This window comes from Molossus molossus, unplaced genomic scaffold (genome assembly GCF_014108415.1).
Source record: "Molossus molossus isolate mMolMol1 unplaced genomic scaffold, mMolMol1.p scaffold_m16_p_6, whole genome shotgun sequence".
Lineage (NCBI taxonomy): Eukaryota > Metazoa > Chordata > Mammalia > Chiroptera > Molossidae > Molossus > Molossus molossus.
The window spans coordinates 52,959,463-52,980,781 of record NW_023425399.1 but is presented as its reverse complement, the minus strand read 5'-3'; the positions used below and the strand labels follow the sequence as shown (position 1 = coordinate 52,980,781).

The 21,319-nt window shown below is 40.5% G+C and overlaps 1 protein-coding gene and 1 long non-coding RNA gene across 7 annotated transcripts in view; one reads left to right on the top strand and one right to left on the bottom strand.

Annotated features, from left to right (window-relative positions):
* RAB7A (RAB7A, member RAS oncogene family) overlaps positions 1 to 19,515 on the top strand; it is a 90,178-nt gene extending 70,663 nt beyond the window's left edge. For all 6 annotated transcript variants that reach the window (XM_036244041.1, XM_036244044.1, XM_036244043.1 and 3 more), the window contains 3 exons: positions 12,269 to 12,487; positions 14,295 to 14,423; positions 18,081 to 19,515. In XM_036244041.1, coding sequence (XP_036099934.1) covers positions 12,269 to 12,487; positions 14,295 to 14,423; positions 18,081 to 18,176 — 444 coding nt within the window. In that variant the 3' untranslated portion in view covers positions 18,177 to 19,515. The remainder of the gene's footprint in view (positions 1 to 12,268; positions 12,488 to 14,294; positions 14,424 to 18,080) is intronic.
* The window catches only part of LOC118618124, a 29,578-nt gene continuing 20,620 nt past the window's right edge, over positions 12,362 to 21,319 (bottom strand). The window contains exons 4-5 of the long non-coding RNA XR_004957012.1: positions 14,894 to 15,261; positions 12,362 to 12,472 (exon numbers count right to left, since the gene is read on the bottom strand). This is a non-coding gene — a long non-coding RNA (uncharacterized LOC118618124). The remainder of the gene's footprint in view (positions 12,473 to 14,893; positions 15,262 to 21,319) is intronic.

The following is a 21,319-nucleotide window of genomic DNA, read 5'->3' as shown; positions in this document are numbered from 1 at the left end:
TGCTGAACAAAATATTAGCAAATCAGATCCAGCAATACATCAAAAAAATTATTTACCATGACCAAGTGGGATCCATCCCAGGGATACAAGGCTGATACAATATTCGCAAATCAATAAATGTGATACACCACATACACAAAATGAAGAATAGAAACCACACGATCATATCAATAGACGCTGAAAAAGCATTCGACAAAATCCAGCATCCATTTCTTGATAAAAACACTCAGCAATGTGGGAATACAGGGATCATATCTCGACATAATAAAGGCCATATGTGAAAGACCTACAGCCAACATCATACTCAGTGGGCAAAAACTAAAAATATTTTTCTTAAGAACAGGAAAAAGACAGGGATGTCCACTTTTGCCACTGTTATTTAACATTGTACTGGAAGTCTTAGCCACAGCAATCAGACATGAGGAAAAAATAAAAGGGATTGAAATTTTAAAGGAGGAAATAAAACTGTCATTATTTGCAAATGACATGATATTATACATAGAAAATCCTAAAGACTCCATCAAAAATCTACTAGACTTAATAAATGAATTTGGCAAAGTTGTAGGATACAAAATTAACATCAAGAAATTGATGGCATTTTTATACACCAATGATGACCTCACAGAAAGAGAAACTGAAAAAACAATCCCATTTATCATCGCGGCAAAAAAATTAAGATATCTAGGAATAAACTTAACCAAAGAAGTAAAGGACCTATTTGCAGAAAACTACAGGACATTGAAAAAAGAAATAGAGGAAGATATAAAAAAGTGGAAGCACATATCTTATTCATGGATTGGAAGAATTAATATCATTAAAATGTCCATATTACCCAAAGCAATCTATATAGATTCAATGCAATCCCCATCAAAATACCAACAACATATTTCACAGAACTAGAACAAATACTTCAAAAGTTCATATGGAACCAAAAAAGACCCCGAATAGCCACAGCAATTTTGAAAAAGAAGGAGAAAGTAGGTGGGATCACAATACCAGATATCAGGTTATACTACAAAGTGACTGTAATCAAAACAGCCTGGTACTAGCACAAGAACAGACATATAGACCAGTGGAATAGAACAGAGAACCCAGATATGGACCCAAGGCAATATGCTTAATTGATGTTTGACAGAGGTGACAACAACATACAGTGGAGTAACGACAGCCTCTTTAGTAAATGGTGTTGGGAAAATTGGACATGCAAAAAAATGAAACTAGACCATCGACTTACACCCTGCACAAAAATAAACTCAAAATGGATAAAAGACTTAAATGTGAACCGTGAATCCATAAAAATTCTTGAAGAAAATGTAGGCAACAAAATTTCGGACATCATACGCAGCAGAATTTTCACTGATACATCACCTAAGGCAACAGAAACAAAGGAGAAAATGAAAACATGGAACTACATCAAACTAAAAAGCTTCTGCACAGCAAAAGAAACAACCATCAAAATGGAAAGGCAACCCCCTGTATGGGAGAACATCATTGCCAATGATATATCAGATAAAGGGGTTAATTTTCAAGATACATAGAGTACTCATACAACTCAACAAAAGGAAGACAAAGAACCCAATTTAAAAATGGGCAGAGTAGCTGAATAGACACCTCTTCAAACAGGACATACAAATGGCCAAGAGACATATGAAGAAATGCTCAACATCACTAATCACCAGAGAGATGCAAATTAAAACAACAATGAGGTATCTCCTCACACCTGTCAGAATGGCCGCCATCAACAAATCATCAAACAACAAGTGTTGGTGAGGATGTGGAGGAAAAGGGACTCTAGTACACTGCTGGTCGGAATACAGACTCGTGCAGCCACTATGGAAAACAATATGGTGTTACCTCAAAAAATTAAAATTGAATTGTCATTTGACCCAGTGATACAGCTTCTAGGAATATACCCTAAGAAGCCTGAAACACCAATCAGAAAGAATATATGTACCCCATGTTCATAGCAGCAGTATTTATAATAGCTAAGATCAGGAAACAGCCCAAATGTCCATCAGTAGACGAATGGATAAAAAAGGTGTGGTACATAAACACAATGGAGTACTATGCAGCTGTAAGAAAGAAACATCTCTTATCCTTTGAGACCACATGGAGGGGCCTGGAAAGTATTATCCTAAGTGCAACAAGCCAATCAGAGAAAGACAAATACCACATGATCTCACTTACATATGGAATATAATGAATATAACAGTCTGAGGAATAGGGTAGACCCAGAAACACGGAAGTAGTGTACAAACTGACAACCCTCAGAAGAGAGGGTGGTGGGGGGTGGGAAGAGATAAACCACAGAGCTTATGTGCATGAATGCATAACCAATGGACATGGACAACAAAGCCGGGGACGGGGCAGGGCGGGGATGGGGAGGAGGTTGTCAATGGGGTAAAAAAGGAGAATCGTTTGTAACAAAAATAAATTAAATAAATAAATAAAATAGACATTTTAAAAAAACCTTATTACTCCTGGCAAAAGCAAAGATAAGCCCACCCTGTAGGTGCACTTATAACCCATGGACAGAAGATGAGCTCATAGCCACATGAGGAAATGATGTATCACAAAAAGTGTTCACAATGACTAGAGACTTTTGAAAAAAGAATAGAAACCACAATGAAAAGAGGTACTATAAAAAAGGAGGATATGGAAAACTTAGAACTTCAAGAAGTGGAAAAATAGTCAATGAAATAAACTAAATGAACAGTTAAACTACAAATTCAAGACAGCTGAAGAAAACAATAAACTAAGAGCTGAGTAGATTGCCTTGAAGAAAACTCGAAACTCAGAACACCAAAAAACAAAATCATAAAAGCAACTAGAGAGAGAAGACATGACTTAGAAAGGAACAACAGATGGATGAATTCTCAGTAGCAACAGAAGGCAGAAGAAAATGGAATACTTTTAGGGAACTGGGTGTAAAGTACCACCTGAAGATTTTACTTTGTGTGCTGCTTCCTGCACCAGGAGAAACAGACCTGAAGAACCAAGTTGTTTTACTGGTCTTGTGGGCTGATTCAGAAGTCAGAGCATAGACCATCAGAATTGGGGGTATTATTACTAGAAGCCCACATACACTAGTAATCTGGGGTCCTGGAGTGCTTCACTTCTGGAGTAAACAGTGTCTGCAGAACCACAGGGTACTGAGTGGAATTCAGAAGAGTGGAAAAGAGAATGTGTTCCTGAGCAATTGAAACAAAAGTCTGGCCCTTGTGCTTTTGCAGGTCATTTAAAAGACTCGAAGTCAATGAAAATTGTCATTTCTGTACAAAGGCATCATTATCCTAGATCTTGAGGAATCTTCCCATATTTTTCAGGGGCTTTTTCGCAGCTTACAATAAAAGATAATCCAAATAAGAAACAGGCAAGAACCAGTGGAAATGGTAATTTTAGAGTTTTTTGAAATTTAAAGAAATAAGGCAGTCTTACATATCTGCTTATAAAAAATTAAACAAGTCATGTAGGTTAATAGAACTTCTAAAAACAAAATACAATAACCCAAAATGAAAAATTTTGAGATTACATTTAGCAGCAGATAAGAAGAGGGCTGAAAGGAAGAATGGTAGGAAATATGAAAGAGGTAAAAACAGAATTAGTTGAGTAGATTGGACCTATTTTTAAGCAATCTCAGGGAGAATGTATCAAAGATAGTATTTGCTGAGAATTTCCAGAACTGATGTAGCACCAATCCACAGATTCTAGAAGCCCAGATTCCAAGAAGAATAAATAAAAAAGAAATACACATGAATCATAATGAAATTACAAAAAACAAACAAAATATTAAAAGAAAAAGACATCCAGTGGAACAAAATGACCTTGAATGGTACAGCATTTCCATTGATTGTTGGTGGTAATAGTGGAAATTGGTAGTTAATGGAATATATTCTCAAAGAAACTGGCAGCATGATATTCTGTCCCTGGTGAAAATAGCTTCCAGGAATGAAAGGATACATCCTTAAGTTCTAGTGAGGAAAATTCTAAAGGATGTACTTTAGGCAAAAAGAAAGTGATTTCATTTGGTGAGGCTGAGATAAGAAGATAAACTGAGCCTGGCTGGTGATTGAGTGACATCCCATGGACTGAAAGGTTCTAGTTTGATTTCTGGTCAGGGCACATGCCCAGGTTGAAGGCTTGATCCCCAATAGGGAGCATGCAGGCTGCAGCCCATCGATGTTTCTCTCTCTCTTTTCCTCTCTCTCTAAAAAATTAATTTTAAAAATATATTTATAAAAAGAAGATACATTTTAATTGTATGCATGTATCTATTTTTAGAATTATGACCCTAATATTAACAGCATGTTACTTCCAAAATAGTATAAAGAAACTAGGATTGGAACTGTGTAATTTAATGTGTTAGAGGAAGATTAGTGACTGTTGTGGGTTTCAATTTTTTCTTATATTCTGGAAGGAGCTAGAAAATTATCAGTATTAAACATTAGATGGAGACTTTGTAGGTGTCAAGATGGTGATACTCTCCTCATCCCACAACCACATCAAAATTACAACTAAACTACAGAACAACCATCATTCAGAACTGCCTGAAATATGGCTGAATGGAAGTCCTACAACTAGGGAATTAAAGAAGAAGCCATACAGAAACTGGTAGGAGGGGCAGAGACACAGAACAGGCTCGTCCCACAACCAGATATGCCAGTTTTTAATCAGGAATGATATCTTGGCTGTGGAGTTCCCCCCTCAGGAGCGAGGTATCCTGGTCCCACACCAGACCCTTCGGCCCAGGATTTCAGTGCCAGGAAGAGAAGTCCCTGTGTCTGGGGATTGTGCCTGAATAACACAGAGGCTGCTTGATTCCCAGGCAGTTCATTTTTTTTTTTTTTTTAACTGTCACCCGAGGACATTTTTCTGCATTTATCTTCAGATAGAGAGGGAGGAAAAGAGAGAAACAGCTATGTGAGAGAGACAGATCAACTGGCTGCCACCCACACGACCCCAACAGGGACCAGGGATGAATTGCAACCGAGGTACGTGCCCTTAGTGGGAACCAAACCCAGTACTCTCTGGTCCGCAGGCTGACGCTCTAACCGCTGAGCCAAACTGGCTAGGGCTCAGGCAGTTCCTCTTAAAGGGCCCATGCACGGACTTACTTGGACTCACTCTCTCTGAGCTCCAGCGTTAGGGCAGCTTGAAAGGAACCAGGCACATACAGGAGGATCTAATTTTTCTGGCATTAGGGCAAGAACTGGAGTGGGGAACAGATTTCTCCCAAAAATAGTGCTGGCAGAAGCCATTATTCCTTTGCTGAACTTTCACACCACAGAGCCAATAGGCAGGTACCACATCTGAGTCTCCATCAATCTGGCTCATACTGTTTACCCTGCCCTGGTGATTCCCTGAGACTCTATCTCACTCAGCTTGCAGGCTCATCCAAGTGGCTTTTCCATATAAATGACCTATCTTAGCTCATGCTTCAGACTTTTCTAAAATCTCTCAACAAGCAGCAGCTGGCCTCGGTGTGCCCTGCATCTCCCACTAAGTGGCCCCAGGCCTGGTACTAGCAACAGCCTGCGTTTGTTCATTGCTTGGCCTCTCCTGGGCATTTCCAAGCTCAACACAAGTAGCAGCCATCTTCTGATCACTCTATAGCTTGTGCTGGGTGGCCCCAGACAGGGCACAGGCATTGACTGGCTTGGCATCTCTTGGGAGACCCCAGAGCCAGTACACCTGGTGATCAGCTTCAGACCATGCCAGATTACAACCCTACTACCTCTATGAGTGACACACTCATGGCATAGACTGGGTGAACACCAAAGCCCCACTGAAGTAAATCCTCCTCCATAGGGTCAGCTCCTATATGGCAGCTCTTCAGCAGTATTCGCAGCTGGTCCTCACAGCTGATTGGTGTAGAGGTCAGTTCCTCCCAGCAAGGTTTAACTACAATAGGACAGTGCACACAGCCCACACAGGGGCACACCTGGAGTGCCCAGCTCAGGTGACTTGGGAGGCTGAGCCACTGGGGCCTACAGGAAAGTTACTACACAAGGTCACTCTACCAAGTCTGGGAGACATAGCAGCTCTGTCTAATATACAGAAACATACACACACAGGGAAGCCTCCCAAATACAGAGACAAATAAACATGTCACAAATGAAATAATAGGAGAAATCTCCAGAAAAAGAATTAAATGAAATGGAAACAAGCAAACTACCAGATACAGAGTTCAGAAAAATAGTTATAAGGATGCTCAAGGAGCTTAGTGAGAACTTCAGCAGCATGAAAAAAGGACACAGAAACTATTAAAACAAAAAACAGTCAGAAATGAAGGCTACACTAATTGAAATGAAGAATAATTTACAGGAAATCAACAGTAGAGTAGATGACTCTGAGAATGAAATCAGTGATTTGGAATATAAGGAAGCAAAACCCCGAATCAGAACAGCAAAAAGTAAAAAGAATCCAAAAATATAAAGTTAGTGTAAGGTGTGTGTCTGGGAAAACTTCAAGCATATCAACCTTCACATCATGGGGATGTCAGAAAGAGAAGAGAGCAAGAAATTGAAAACCTATTTGAAAAAATGATGACAGAAAATTCTCTAACTTGGTGGAGGAAATAGACATACAAGACCAGGAAGCACAGAGAGTCTCAAACAAGATGAACCCAAAGAGGCCCAAACCAAGACACATCATGATTAAAATGCAAAAGGTTAAAGACAAAGAGAGAATCTTAAAAGAAGCAAGAGAAAAGCACTTAGTCACCTACAATGGAACTCCCCTAAGACTCATTTGATTTCTCAACAGAATCTTTGCAGGCCAGAACAGAGTGGCAAGAAATATTTAAAGTAATGAAAAGCAAGGACCACATATCTATTGATAATTGAATCTAAAAATCAAAATAAATACACAAGCAGAAAAGAAACAGCCTCATAGATACAGAGAACATTTTGACAGTAGCCAGAAGGGAGGGGATTGGGGGGAATGGGTGAAAAAGGTGAAGTGATTTAGAAGTACAAATGAGTAGTTATAGTGTAGTCATGGGGGTGTAGTGTATAGCATAGAGAATATAGTTAATAATATTCTAATAACTATGCATGGTGCCAGATGGGTATGAGATTTTTTGGGATGATCACTTAAGTTTTATTAAGTTTTATAATACCTAATCACTGGGATTTCCACCTGAAACTAATATAATATTGTATGTCAACAACTGTAATTGAAAAATAAACAAAGATTTTTTAAAAAATGAGTTGGAGTCAAGTATGCATGAAAATTTTAAACGCAATTGATTATGAACCCATAGTATTGTAAATAGTGTGATAGTGTCACAGATACACAGATCAAGGGAGCAAGAACACAGAAGCAGGGCATATCTAGGAAGACATGGATAGAGAGCAGGCTTCAAAGAAGGTTAGGGAAAAGAGGAGGGGTTACACAGTCAACAAGCCTGGGCCAGTGGCTTTCCATTTAGGTGGGGAATAGTCAGAGGGTTCAAGACCTGGATAGCAAAAATACAAAATGAAAACTTGAGAAATGAAAATACAGAGTCTTTTATTTACCTTAAGCTTTTAAAATAGAGAAAGCACAAGTCAGAAAGATCAATAGGAGACCACATTAAATTAAACATTCGATTAACAAGACTCCTAAATTTTATGTTTTAAAAAGTTTTTTTTTTCCTTTATTGATTTTAGAGAGAGGAACTGAGAGGGAGAGAGAGATAGAAACATCAATGAGAGAGAACATCGATTGGTTGCCTCCTGCATGCCCCCCACTGGGGATTGGGCCCACAACCTGGGCATGTGTCCTGACTGGGAATCGAACTGGCGATCTCTTGGTGCATGGGTCGATGCTCCACCACTGACGTCAATGTAATTGGTTGCCTCCTGCATGACCCCGACCAGAGCTGGAGATAAACCGCAAATGAAGCACGTGCCCTTGGCTGGGATCAAACCCACAACTCATTGGTCCATGAGCCAAACCAGCCAGGGCAGATTCCTAAATTTTAAAGAAAACACTTTAGACCAGGAAAAAATGTTGATAACGCATAATAGTGTCCATTGGACAGAGAATCTGGTGGATGACTTAAACAACTCTCAGTAGAAACCTCTTAATGTTTAGTGACTGTACTTCAGGCATTTGCAGATTTAAAAGGCTGATGGGTCCCTGGCTGGTATGGCTCAGTTGGTTGGGCATTGTTTCGTGCACCAAAGGGTTGCAGGCTCGATCCTGGGTAGGGGGAGTGGAGGAGACAGGTGATCGATGTTTTGCTCTCACGTTGATGTTTCACTCTTTCTCTAAAGAAAATAAATAATAAAAGGCCGATAGGGCAGGTTAGTGCTGCTTTAGGCACAGGGGAAGCTCGCTCTATTTGTTCCTCCTTCCTTTCCTCCCTTCCTATCAAGTGATGCTCTTGGGAAATGTTCTGGCTTAAACTGTAAGACTTAAACCCATTGTCATGTGACTCCAGACCCTTGATTAGTGTTTAATAAAGCAGATCATGAACACATCAGGGATGTCAGCCCCAACAGGGCAGGTTCCAAGTGACTACTGTGCTGTGGGATCATGGTGAGCTGCCATGACCAGGCAGGACTACAGCAACCCCCTAATTGGCCCTCTGGATAAATGCAAGATTCAGATGGTTGATCCCACTGGCTTGCTTTTTTTTTTTTATCCTCACCCAAGGACATTTTTCCATTTCTTTGTTTAGATAGAGTGGGAGGGAGAGAGAGGAAGGAGGGGGGGAGAAACATTGATGTGAAAGGGACACATCGAGTGGCTGCCACCCACACAACCCAACCAGGGCCTGGGACAAACTGCAACTGAGGTACGTGCCCTTGGCGGGAACCGAACCCGGGTCTCTCTGGACTGCAGGCCAACGCTCTAACCGCTGAGCCAAACTGGCCAGGGCCCCACTGGCTCTTGTATCATGAGCATTAGATTTAATCACATGGAGAGCCTATAGGATGACTAGATAGACTTAGCATACTTGAAAATTTACAAAAAAGCTTGTTGGAAATCATTTCATATGGGAATATCACAGACAAAGGCATTATGGCTTTGCATCACTTAAGAAACCATATGTATTTGTTGTAAAGTGATCTTTCTAGAGGAAGAGAAAAAGAAAACCTAGCCCAAGCCTTTAAGACAGCACTAACAACTCAAATAGATTTAAAATAAAATCCATTTCAAATTTCAGATTTCATTTGAAATTGTTGATCCTAAGCAGCAACATATACTGTAAAATTATCAATAGAACTATAAGGGCATCTTATAGAACTATAAGAACTATCATGGCATGTTAGAAGCATAGCCCATCATGTAGAAAATATTCAGACCTTGACTTACCAAAGTTATTACAGGTTTTCACTAGAATATTCTTAAGCTGGTGGTGGGAATGTATTAGTGCAGCTTTTTTTAAATAGAGACTACCTTTTTTTATTTTTTAAAATCGTTTTTAGAGAGAGAAAGACATTGATTTGTTTTTCCACTAATTTATGTATTCTTCTGCCACCTCCTGCATGCCCCCCACTGGGGATTGGGCCCACAACATGGGCATATGCCTTTACCGGGAATCGAACCAGCGACCTCTTGGTGCATGGGTCAATACTCAACCACTGAGGCACACCAACTGAGCTGGTTGATTCTTTTGATTCTTGTATGTGCCCTGACTGGGGGATTGAACCCGCAACTTTGGTATATTGGGATGATGTTCTTACCAGCTGAGCTACCTGGCCAAGGCTTAATACTACCATTTTGCTTTCCAGTGTTGAGCTTGTGCAATCTAGCAATTCTAGAGAAAATTATCTGTGAGCACAAGAAGAGAAGTGTAGTAAGAATGTTCATTGCAGCCTTGTGTATAATAACGAAAACTGCAAATATCTCAGATGACTAGGGAATAAAGTGTGGTATATTAAGACAATGGAATACTACATAGTGTTTAACTTATGGAAAATAAAAAAAGCAAGTTGCAAATAAGATGTACATGATCATACTACTTAGGTTCAGGAGCTACTTCTGTAGAGGAAGGAAAAGGAATGCTGTGAGGAAGGGTTAACTTTAAAAAACTGACATTAAAATGACAATGTTAGTATTTTTTACATTTGAGTAGTAGGTGCATTTTGAATGTAAAAAAATAAAATGTTTCAGTTAGAATATTAAAATTTTTTTTCTTTATTTTTTTAGAGAGTGGAAAGAAGAAGGGGGAAGAGACAGAAACATCGCTGAGAGAGAACATCAACTGGCAGCCTCCTGCATGCCCTCCACTGGGGATTTGGCCCACAAGCTATGCATGTGCCCTGACCGGGAGTCAAAATGGCAATCTCTTGGTGCATGGGTTGACCACTGAGCCACATCAGCTGGGCTAAAATATTAAAAATTTAAAGAGATCACAGCCATAGAACTTTTTTTCTAAATTTGAAGTTAAATTAATTTTGGAAACTTGCTAAGAATAACCCTGTTCCAACATTTCAGCTTTTTAAAAAATTTTTTTACTTTGCCTTCTCTGTATATCTGAGTTCCAGATACCCATCTGCTTCCACCCAAGAGTTCTTACATAGTTCTCCTCTTGGGATTCCATCCTAAAGAAGCAATCTGAAATACAGAAAAGGCTCTGTATATTCATGTTTATTTTTGAGATACTTATAATTATGGAAAATTGGCAGCAGTCTTTTTGTGAAAAACAGGAATACAATTGTTTGCTGAGTTTGTTTTCCGAGTTTGTTGAGCAACAGTAAAGATTCAAATTGTTGCTGATGCAAGTGCTGTGGTGTTTTGCGGGGCAAAAGAGTGATATGAGAGAACTTATAGAGTGATGTGTGGTATAATGTTTCAGCTACATAAAACCCCACAGTGTAGGTACTTAAAATAAGACATGAGCTTTGTTTAGCTTGATAGTAATAAAGAAATGTGGATCCTGTAATATGGCTGTGTCCTACTTTATTACATTTATGCATATTTACGTTTTTTTAACCAAACATCATACCCTCATTTTATATAATGAGGCTTTAACCACCTGAACTGATGTGTGACCTGGGTGTAGTTGACATGTTCCTCCTGGATCACAGGGAGGCAGGACTGACTAAGAACGGCTTCACAGAAGAGCTCGACCACCCTTCTGCAAAATCTGTTTCTGGATATAACACTGTAGTTGCCCAGTCCATATTCTGTTTTGGTTTGAACCCTGGGCCTTTGGAGGAGTTAGCTGGTGGTTTGGATATATAAAGTTGGAATTTATTTGGGTTAGGTCAGTCCATGTTTTCATGTCTTCCTAAGTGGTTTCCCAGCAAACAGACTGTGAATCCAACAGTTGAAGACCCATGTCAGCTGGAAGTAACTGCATGGGGCTTCTGACCCAGCCACTCTTTTTGAACCAACTGGCTTGCTGGGGGGTGTCAGACCATTCCTCAGAACACCTAGTCATCTCTCCAGGCTGACCAGGGTGGCCCTGTTAGAGATCTAGGTCAGTGAGGAAATCCATCCTTGCTCTTGAACCTAACATGGCAATGAATGATACATAGTTCTTTGAGCTGGTCACTAGTACTGGTTTGGCTCAGTGGTTAAAGCAGCCTGTGGACTGAAGGTTTGCAGGTTTGAATTTCGGTTGAGGGCACGTACTTGGGTTGCTGGTTCGATCCCTGGCCCCAGTCGGGGTCATGTGAGAGGCAACAGATCGATGTGTCTCTCTTGCATCGATGTTTCTCTCTCTCCCTCCCTCCCTTCCACTTTCTATAAAAATCAGTAGGGAAATATCCTCAGATAAGGATTAACAAATAAAATAAAATAAAAGCTGATTTTCATCTGTACTCTAGAATGTGTTTCTGTTGTCTTTTTCTTTATGTCCCTGTCAGGGTTGTTTCTTTGCTTTGTTTTTTATTTGAAGTATAAATAAAACATACTGATTTGTTTTAGATAAACTATATGTAGTAAAATGCAGAGATTTATATATACAATTTAGTGAGAAATCATTTCCCTATATTTCTGTTGCCCACCAGAAAGTTCCCAGAGTACATAATTTAGTCTATGTGTGAATTTTACATAAATGTCTACCAATGCGACTACCACCTGGATCAAGATTAAAAAAATTTTTTCTAGGATCCCAGAGTTCAAACTCATTGTCATTCCTCTTAGACACATGTATTCACATATGTGCTATTTGTCAGGGTTGTTGTGGATACTCCGGTGGTGAAATCTGTTTCCTGAAGGCTAAAGTTGCTTGTCTTTGGGTGGCCCTGTAATCCATCTCATTTTCTCTGGCCTCCCCTCACTCCTGGTGCTCTCACCCCAAGGAATAATGTTTTGTCTCTTACAGATCTGGGATACAGCAGGACAGGAACGGTTCCAGTCTCTTGGTGTGGCTTTCTACAGAGGTGCAGACTGCTGTGTTCTGGTATTTGATGTGACTGCCCCCAACACGTTCAAAACCCTTGATAGTTGGAGAGATGAGTTTCTCATCCAGGCCAGTCCTCGGGATCCTGAAAACTTTCCTTTCGTGGTGTTGGGAAATAAGATTGACCTTGAAAACAGACAAGTAAGTGTTAAAGATGGTGTGAATCATAAATGTGGAGGCTTATGAACCTACCCTCATGTAGGTTATGGCTGTTGGGTCATAGAAAAGGCCTTCTTTTAAAAGTGACAGCTAAGTTGGAGTTGACAGGTGCTGTTTTTAGCTTTGATTGATATAATGCCACATGTCACAAAGATAAGTATCTAATATGTCTGTGTGAGCCCCCGTGGTGGGAGTGGAGGGAAGGGATAGCTAATGAGTTACACGCTCAGTCCTTGGATGGGGACTTGTTCTCTAACTTTGTAAAGGCATACTATGTTGGCTTCCCCTATGGTAAAACGGGTACAGTGAAGTGTGCAGTGGTATTCCCTTTGAAGTCATGCCAGCAAAGCAACAAGTCCATTCTGTGGTGCTGCCTATATTGGCCACCCCCATGGTCTGTCCAGTGAAATACTTTGACTTGAGGCTGTGTGGTATTTTGGATTTAAAGGCAGAATTGTGGATCAGTGGTTAGAGTGTCATCTCACGGCACCCAAGGGTCACGGGTTTGATTCCTTGTTGAGGGCATGTGGTTGCAGGTTGATCCCCTGCCCTGGTTGGGGTGTGTGTGAGAGGCAACTAATCTCTCTCTTCCTCCCTCCCTCCCCTCCCCCTCCCTGGTTCTATTCTCTCTAAAAATCAATGGAAAAAATATCCTTGGGTGAGGATTAACAAAAAAATAATAAATAAAAGAAGGATTGAATTTAAAGCCTGGCTCATGCATTCTTAATATTAGTATAGAAATATTTTTTAGACTCTGAGTCTTCATTTATATCATGAGAACACTCTGGGATCAGGTAACAGTGCACTTGAAAGCCCTGGCACCCACGAGGAGCTTAGGAAATGGTGGCTTTCCAATTGTCCCATTGTTATTTTCCTCTCCTTTGAGAGACACCTGCTTCTAAGGTACCATGTGAATTTGAAGGGTTCTGTGCTAAGCCAAAAATTTTTCTAGTATTTGCACATGAGAGTGTGAACTACCTTCAGACCAGTAGCCTTTAAGGACAAGGGCCCAGGAGACCTGGTTTAAGTCCCAATGCTGCCCCAGTTGGCTGTGATGTTGCCTTTGACCTCCGAGCCTCAGTTCCCTTTCTGCACTTAAAGGAATTAGATTTTGTCATTTTTAAGTGCTCTCCCACTGCCTCAAGGACCTGCCTGGATCTTCATTGGTACAGAAAATTGCTTTGAGTTTTTCATGAAATTACTTTGGTTTATTTTTAAATGGCATTTCTCTTGGGAAAATAGACTTTTTCTTAATTATAGCTAGGTTTATTTCTGACCAATGATCTCTTTTACTCTCTTTCCTAAGTGATAGTCCTGCTCTTGTACCTGAAAATGGACTGGGGAAAGGGAAGGAATTAGGATATAAGAGGCAGGGGTGTTGTTGAGAGCTGCAGAATTCTTTGGCATGTGGTGTCTGGCACAGGTGATGTAACATTAACAGTAATGGGAAAGGGACTGCAAACCTTAAGACCAAGCTGTCTGGAATTTCCTGTGCCTGGGACCTCTTCCTGGGATGGCTTCTTATTCCCTTCACAAGCAACTTTTTGTAGCTAAGTGTCAAAAGCCATGGGTTGTGGACAGAGAATGGGCTTTGGGTTTGAATCCTAGCTATACTATGCATTAGCAACAGGTCTCTCTCCATCCCTACCCGCTGCACATCCTCATGCCTGAAGTGTGTTTTCTCACCTGTGCTACTTGTAGACTAGGGATGATAATCTTTCCTGGGAAGGATTGAATCAGTGCCAACTGCTTCTAATGAACACATGTGCCACCCTGCTTCCTCTTCCAGGTAGCCACGAAACGAGCGCAGGCCTGGTGCTACAGCAAAAACAACATTCCCTACTTTGAGACCAGTGCCAAGGAGGCCATCAATGTCGAGCAGGCATTCCAGACAATTGCACGGAATGCACTGAAACAGGTGGGTCTCTGGCGGCTGTCTGGCTCCCTGTGGTGATTGACCATTGACCCAGCCCATGCCTGGCTTCCTTATTCTTAATCTTCTTTCCTAGCTGACTCTCTTTTCCATGTACCCAAAAAACCTGTATGTTTATCTGAGAAGGTAATGGCACATCCTGCCAAGCTTCTAGAAATTCCATGTTTGTGAATAACCAGAATGATGCAGGGACAATGAAGACTTCAGCTGAGGGCTTAACCTTGTTTGGGCATGTTCTTATTCTTATTGTGTGCTAAGGAAATCAGGCCACTAGGAGGTCCCTGGTCCGATCGCTGCTGTTTATGGAAGGGATAAATTTGAATTCGAATCCCAGCTCTGCTACCCATCATTAGATCTAGTTTTTAAAAATCATATATGAGCTTCCATCCCCTCATCTGTAAAATGAGAATACCAGCTTTGCACAATGAGTGTAAGATTAAATGAGATGGACTTACTTTTGTCATCAGAAAGGTTAACCAGAAGCTCTAGGAGTTGCATTCCCTGAATAAAATTTTCCTGCATTTTCTTTTTTTGTGTTGTTCACTCAACTGTTCACAGGCAGAATGGTACTTGTTGGCATGTAGGAGTTGAATGCTTTTTCGATTTAGCAGTTCCATTAGGGCCAGTAGGTAAGGCAAATCTTGAAGCATTGTTGGTCGTATGTGGTAGTCAGACAAGGGGTGTAAGGTGAGGTGTACATCAGGAGTGCAGAGAACACTTGAGGGAACACATAGTGGTTGTAAAGGGCCAGGTGGTTTCTGCTATTTCCAGTAAACAGTGTATGTAGATGGCAGTGGTTCTCAGTGGGATAGGGCATCTGGACCTGTGGGCAGGGAGATATTTGGAATGAGTGGTTTCAAGGACTGGGAGCTGCACTGAGTGCTCCATAATGAAAAGGGACAGCCCTACCCAATGAAGAGTTGGTCCACCCAAAATGCCAGGAGATCCTGTCTGAGAAACACTGATACAGTGGGAAGAAACTGACCAGGATGCAGATTTAAGGCCTTTTTGTCTCCCTCTTTCCCCCTGGCTTTAATCCACCCTCACACCTAGATTAATAACCTAGTGTGTATTTTCTGATTGCATGCAAAACTAAATATGTATGGGGAGTGTTTTCTACCAGTTCCCTGTTGACTACCATCACTGTTTTTCTCTTCAAATATTGCTGTCTCTACAGCCTTATTATAATGCTTTTATTTCTACAAGCTAGTCTCTCAGGAGTGAGATTGTTAGATTGAAAGTTATGTGTGTTTTTAAGGGATGATACCAGATTGTTTTCCCCAAAGGCAGTAATACTTTAGTTCCTGCCAGGTATATAAGTTTTCTTTCTCTTACCTCCTTGTGAGCAAATGGTAGGCATTGTCTGTAACTCTGCTGACTCAATCTTTGGGTTATCTCTTCTGCAGATAAACCAGTATTTAGCATTTTCCTGGGCTCTTATCAGTGTTTGTGAACTGAATTAATTTCACCTGTATTGCAAGTGATTTTTCCAGCTCTGCTGTCTTTGTATACTATATCTATCTTTTGGCCATAGGAAAAAAGTAATTTTTTAGTAGGGTATGTCATTTTAAATTTCTGGGTATCCTATATGTAGATCACATGTTGTCTAATTCAGCTGGGATTTATTTTGGCTTATGGAAAGAAATAGGGACTCACCTTTTCCTTTCAGAGGGATAGCCAATTACTTCAAATATTAGTAGCTAGTTGTTAAATAAACCACTTTCTCCACCGGGTTGAAACATTACTTTTGTTATATTAAATATTTGTGTGTATTGGAATCTATTTCCGGTCTTCCCAGTCTGTTCTGGTGACTTAGGTGTTCTTTGCCTGGACCATCTTGATTTGACTACCTTTATAGTATGATTATATTTATTTACTGGCTATTTTGGTACATTTTCCATTTAGACTAAGAATTTTATTTTAATTTCACCTTTTTCTTTCTTCACCCTCCCTGAAAATAAAACCCTAATTGAGATTCTGATTGGAATTGCATTATAGCTGTTGTATTAGTATCCTCTGGAAGCCATAACAAAATACAGTCTGGCTTAAACAACAAAATTTTATTTTCTCTCAGTTCTGGAGACCAGAAGTCCATAATTAGGGTGCCAGCAAATTCTTTTTATTTTCATCTCTTGCAGACTGCCACCAACTCCCTGTGTCCTCACCTGGCCTTTCTTCTGTGCCGACATGCAGAGGGTGGGGATAGTAGGGAAAGAGAGAGAGAGAGAACTCTGATGTCTCTTATAAGGACATAGTAATCCTGTCAGATCGGGGCCCTTGTGATTTCATTTTTACCTTAATTACTTTCTTAATCCAGATATAATCACAATGGGTGGTAGAACTTCAACATTCTCATTTTGGAGGGATACGGAGATTCAGCCCGTAACCGCTATTATTTTAGGTCTTGTATTACATCCTTCAATAAGATTTTACAATTTTTCAGATCCTTTGCCTTTCATATTAAATGTATTCTTAGGTGCTGGTGGGAATGTAAAATGATGCGGCCACTTTGGAAAACGGTTAGGCAGTTCCTCAAAAAATTAAACATAAGAGTAACCATATGACCCAACAATTTCATTTCTAAGTATATACCCAAGAGAAATGAAAAGAGGTTTACACAAAAACTTGTACACAAATGTTCCTAACAGCATTATTCATAATGGCCAAAAAGTAGAAACAGCCCAAACAAACATCCAAATGTCCAAAATAGGCAAATCTATTAAAACAGAAAGTAGGTAAGTCGTTAACAAGAGTTGGGAGTGTCAGGTGGAGAAGGGAAGCTAATTTTTAAAAATATTATTACTAGAATATTTTTTTTACTTTTATAGCTATTGTGAATGGAATAATTTTTCCAAGAGAACTTTTAATGACTAGAAATATTCCCTGCAAATCTTAGAACAGTCCTGGCACACAAGTGCTCAGTGCTTAAGTGACAAATTTTTTCCTACACCAGGAAGTAAAAACCTGCTCCTCACTGGAAAAATGGTAATTCAGCAAAAGTCCCACTAAAGTGCCATAGTCCCCTCTCCTGTAATCTCTTACCACAGATGCTGATAAAATTCACCCACAGCTGGTTTCTAAACATGCAGCATTTGGAAACAAAACTCTCTTAAATCTTTGGGATTGGTGAGGGTGGGGAATATGCCCTAAATCCAGATAAACGAGTGGCAAATAGAGAACTAGAAGAATGTTTTGGGACAGGGGCAGCTAGCATTCAGCATCAGCTTACTGTTGCCTTGTGGAAATGCTGACTAAGAGTTGCCGAAAATCCAGGCCATATAGTCCAACTTCTTTTTGTTTTGGTGACTTCATGGACCATACTGAAAGCATCTGTGAGCTGGCTGTGGTCTCCAAGACACCAGATTGTGATCTGATGCAGAACATGAGACAGCTTCTGTCCTGACTGCTCAGTGTCAATTGCTGCTTTTCCTGCTGAATTTCTCTTTTCACATTGTCCTGGAATTATCACAAAACCTTTATTCCTCTTGCTCAGCCTTTAAGTGTTGAGTACCTTCTTCCAGAGCCCTCCCTTCATTGCTAGGTCTGTTCCCGCTCCCTACCCACTTTGCCTAGGTGGAAGTATGCCACAGGAATTCCCCAGTGCCCTGAGTAACAAATCTTTCTGTCTCTCTCCTTGCCCAGGAAACAGAGGTGGAGCTGTACAATGAATTTCCTGAACCCATCAAACTGGACAAGAATGACCGGGCCAAAGCCTCGGCAGAAAGCTGCAGTTGCTGAACGAGCAGTGAGAGCAGAGCACAGAGCCCTTCACAAACCAAGAACACACGTAGGCCTTCCAACACAAAACCCCCCTTCTCCTATTTCAAACAAACCATAAAATGATCTCTCATATCCAGCTGCCAAAAGAAACCCCACAAACACACTCACTCCTCCACACAATACACATACAAGCAGGCAGACTCCAGCAGCCCAGGCCTGTGATGGCTCCATTAGGGTCTGCCCACCCACTACATCAGTCCTCATGTGGCAGCAGGATGGGCCAACTGTAGAAATTATTCTGGTGTACAGTTGACATCAGAAGCTTATTCTTTTTGTCCACCAGGGAGAGAACTGTTTACAGTTAATCTGTGTCTAATTAGTTACCTGATTTTTTTTTTTAATGATCTTTTGATCTTTTTACCCCATCCCCAACCCCTCTTGTGAAGGCTATCACTTGGGAAGGCTGGTGCCCCATGCTTCATTACAGGCTCACACCCAGTCTGATCAGGCTGAGTTTTGTATGTATCTGTTAATGCTTGTTACTTTTAACTAATCAGATCTTTTTACAGTATCCATTTATTATGTAATGCTTCTTAGAAAAGAATCTTATAGTACATGTTAATATATGCAACCAATTAAAAATGTATAAATTAGTGTAAGAAATTCTTGGATTATGTGTTTAAGTCCTGTAATGCAGGCGTGTCAGATGGAGGGTTGAACCCTGTCTGGATTGCAGAGTGTTAGCAACTCAGAATTCAGAAATCCAGCTAGAGGCAGTATTCTGTACAGTAGGCACAAGAATTATGTACACCTTTTATCAAAGACTTAAGAGCCAAAAAGCTTTTCATCTCTCCAGGGGGAAAACTGTCTAGTTTCCTTCTGTATCTAAATTTCCCAAAAGGTTGATTTGCATAATACAGTGATGTGTGCAGTGCATAAATAATAATTTTTTTAAATTCTCCTTTATTCCTCCCCCCCCCCGTTTCACACTTTGAAAGTTCCCATTAGATCAACACTTTACTTATAAGAGGAAAAGGAAAATCCTAACAGATCTGTCCTAGTGATTTTTACCTTTGTTCTAGAAGGCACTCCTTTCAGGGTTGTGTTATCCTTAGATTAGCAAACCTTTTTCTCCTTTTCCCCACTGACTCCCCAGTATTGCCTATTATTAATTAACCAGTTTCTTTGGTATGGAACCCTGGCAGTTTTGCACCTTCCCTAGAATCTGCCCCTGCATTGTAGCTTGCTTAATGAAGCACTTCCTTTTTTCCAAAGGTCTACATTCTAGGGTGTGGGCCGAGTTTTTCTGTAAAGAGATGAACGTGATGCCAATAAAATGTAACAAGAGCAAAGATCATCTGCCTTTGCCCTGTCTTTTGTCCTTCTTCCAGACCATTGGCTCAGTGGACACTTTGTTAGCTAATCATATCCAACGCTTTATTAAGCAAAAGAGCTCTCCATAACTGGACACATGTGGTACTTTGAGACAGAAAGGCCTACTCATATCTAGTCCTATAGTACCTGTCCCTAGTTTGTTTTTGGTTTTTGTCTTTTTTTTTCTTTTCTCTTTATGGATTTTAGAGAGGAAGAGAGAGAGACAGAAACATTGATGAGAGAGAACATCGATTGGCTGCCTCCTGCATGCCGCCCACTGGGGATGGGGCCCACAACCTGGGCTTGTGCTTTGACCAGGAATCGAACTGGCAACCTCTTGGTGCATGGGTCGATGTTCAACCACTGAGCCACACCAGCCAAGAGGTTTTTGTCTTTTTAATCATAGTATTGGGGTAGAGGCCTGAATGGAAAACATACTGTCCCTTTAGAGGAGCAGCCACAAACATGCACAGCCTATAAGTGTAACTTACCCGTTGTGTTTGTTAATTGGTGTAGTTGCTGGTATTTAGATGTTACATAATTCTGGATTTCTGTTTTTCACAAGAGGGAAAGATGTGACAGCAGGGGCCCTGTATTCCAGCATATATAAGCCACCAACTGCAGCTGAATAAATGCCACCTAGAACCAGTTTTAAAAATAGTAGCATTTCAGTAAGTGGGTGTAGATTTTGCAGAAGTGCCCTGTTGACATAGCTCTTAGATTCTACTTTGCTACACTTCCACCTCTCAGGCTCCTCAGTTGGTTTCTTTTCTTGTACCTACTCTTGACTCATACTTCATGCATTAAAAATAGCATTCTTGTCTGGCCGGTTTGGCTCAGCCGTTAGAGCATTGGCCCAAGAATCGAAAAGTCTCGGGTTTGATTCCTAGTCAAGGGCATGTGACTGGGTTGCTGGTTCGATCCCCAGACCCAGTCAAGGTCCTGTCGGAGGGAACTAATCCATGTGTCTCTCACATTGATGTTTCTCTCTTCCCCCATCCCTTGCACTCTTATCTAAAAATCAATGGAAAAGTGTCCTTAGGTGAGGATTAACAATAACAACAATAGCATTCTTATTAACTCACAACTACAATTCCGTATGGCTAGGGGATGTGTGGCTTAAATCTCTGATCCCACTCCCTGAACTAGGCCTGATTGGTGTTCTGTTTGACTTCTAGAAAAGCAGAGTCCTTTCCAACTTCGAGCCCAATGACTGGGCCATGGTTTATGGACCCTGTGCGATGCTTATCTCTACAAACCAGGCTTACTTTTCCTCTCTGATCTGTTCCTCTGGTCCTAATCTTGAACATGACATGGAAATCGAACTTGACTACTGATCTCGACCACCATCCTAAAACTGATGATCATACTAACATTAACCTGCTTTATATTGAAATAAGCATGAATGTAACCTTATAAGTGGCCCTGATCCCAGTAATAGTTCACCCTAGTTTTAATCTAAATCTTAAACTGACCTTGACTCTTATTGTCACCCTCATCTTGTTACTGACAGTCATCCTATAATTATGGTCCTCTTGAAATGACATTAAAACTGACCCTAATCATATTCCTGAGTTTGAAGTTAACATTGAACCCTACTTTGATAACCTTACTCTCCAAACCTGGGACTAATCAGTCTTAATATCCCATCAGCCCAATGTCTGGCTGACCTTGATTTTATCATGTATACCTAAATTGTACACATACACACTATGTTCATCTAAATTTGGTTTATCTACAGTGAGAAGCAATGGCCAAGACTGAAGTCGGCACTAATACAGTATCTT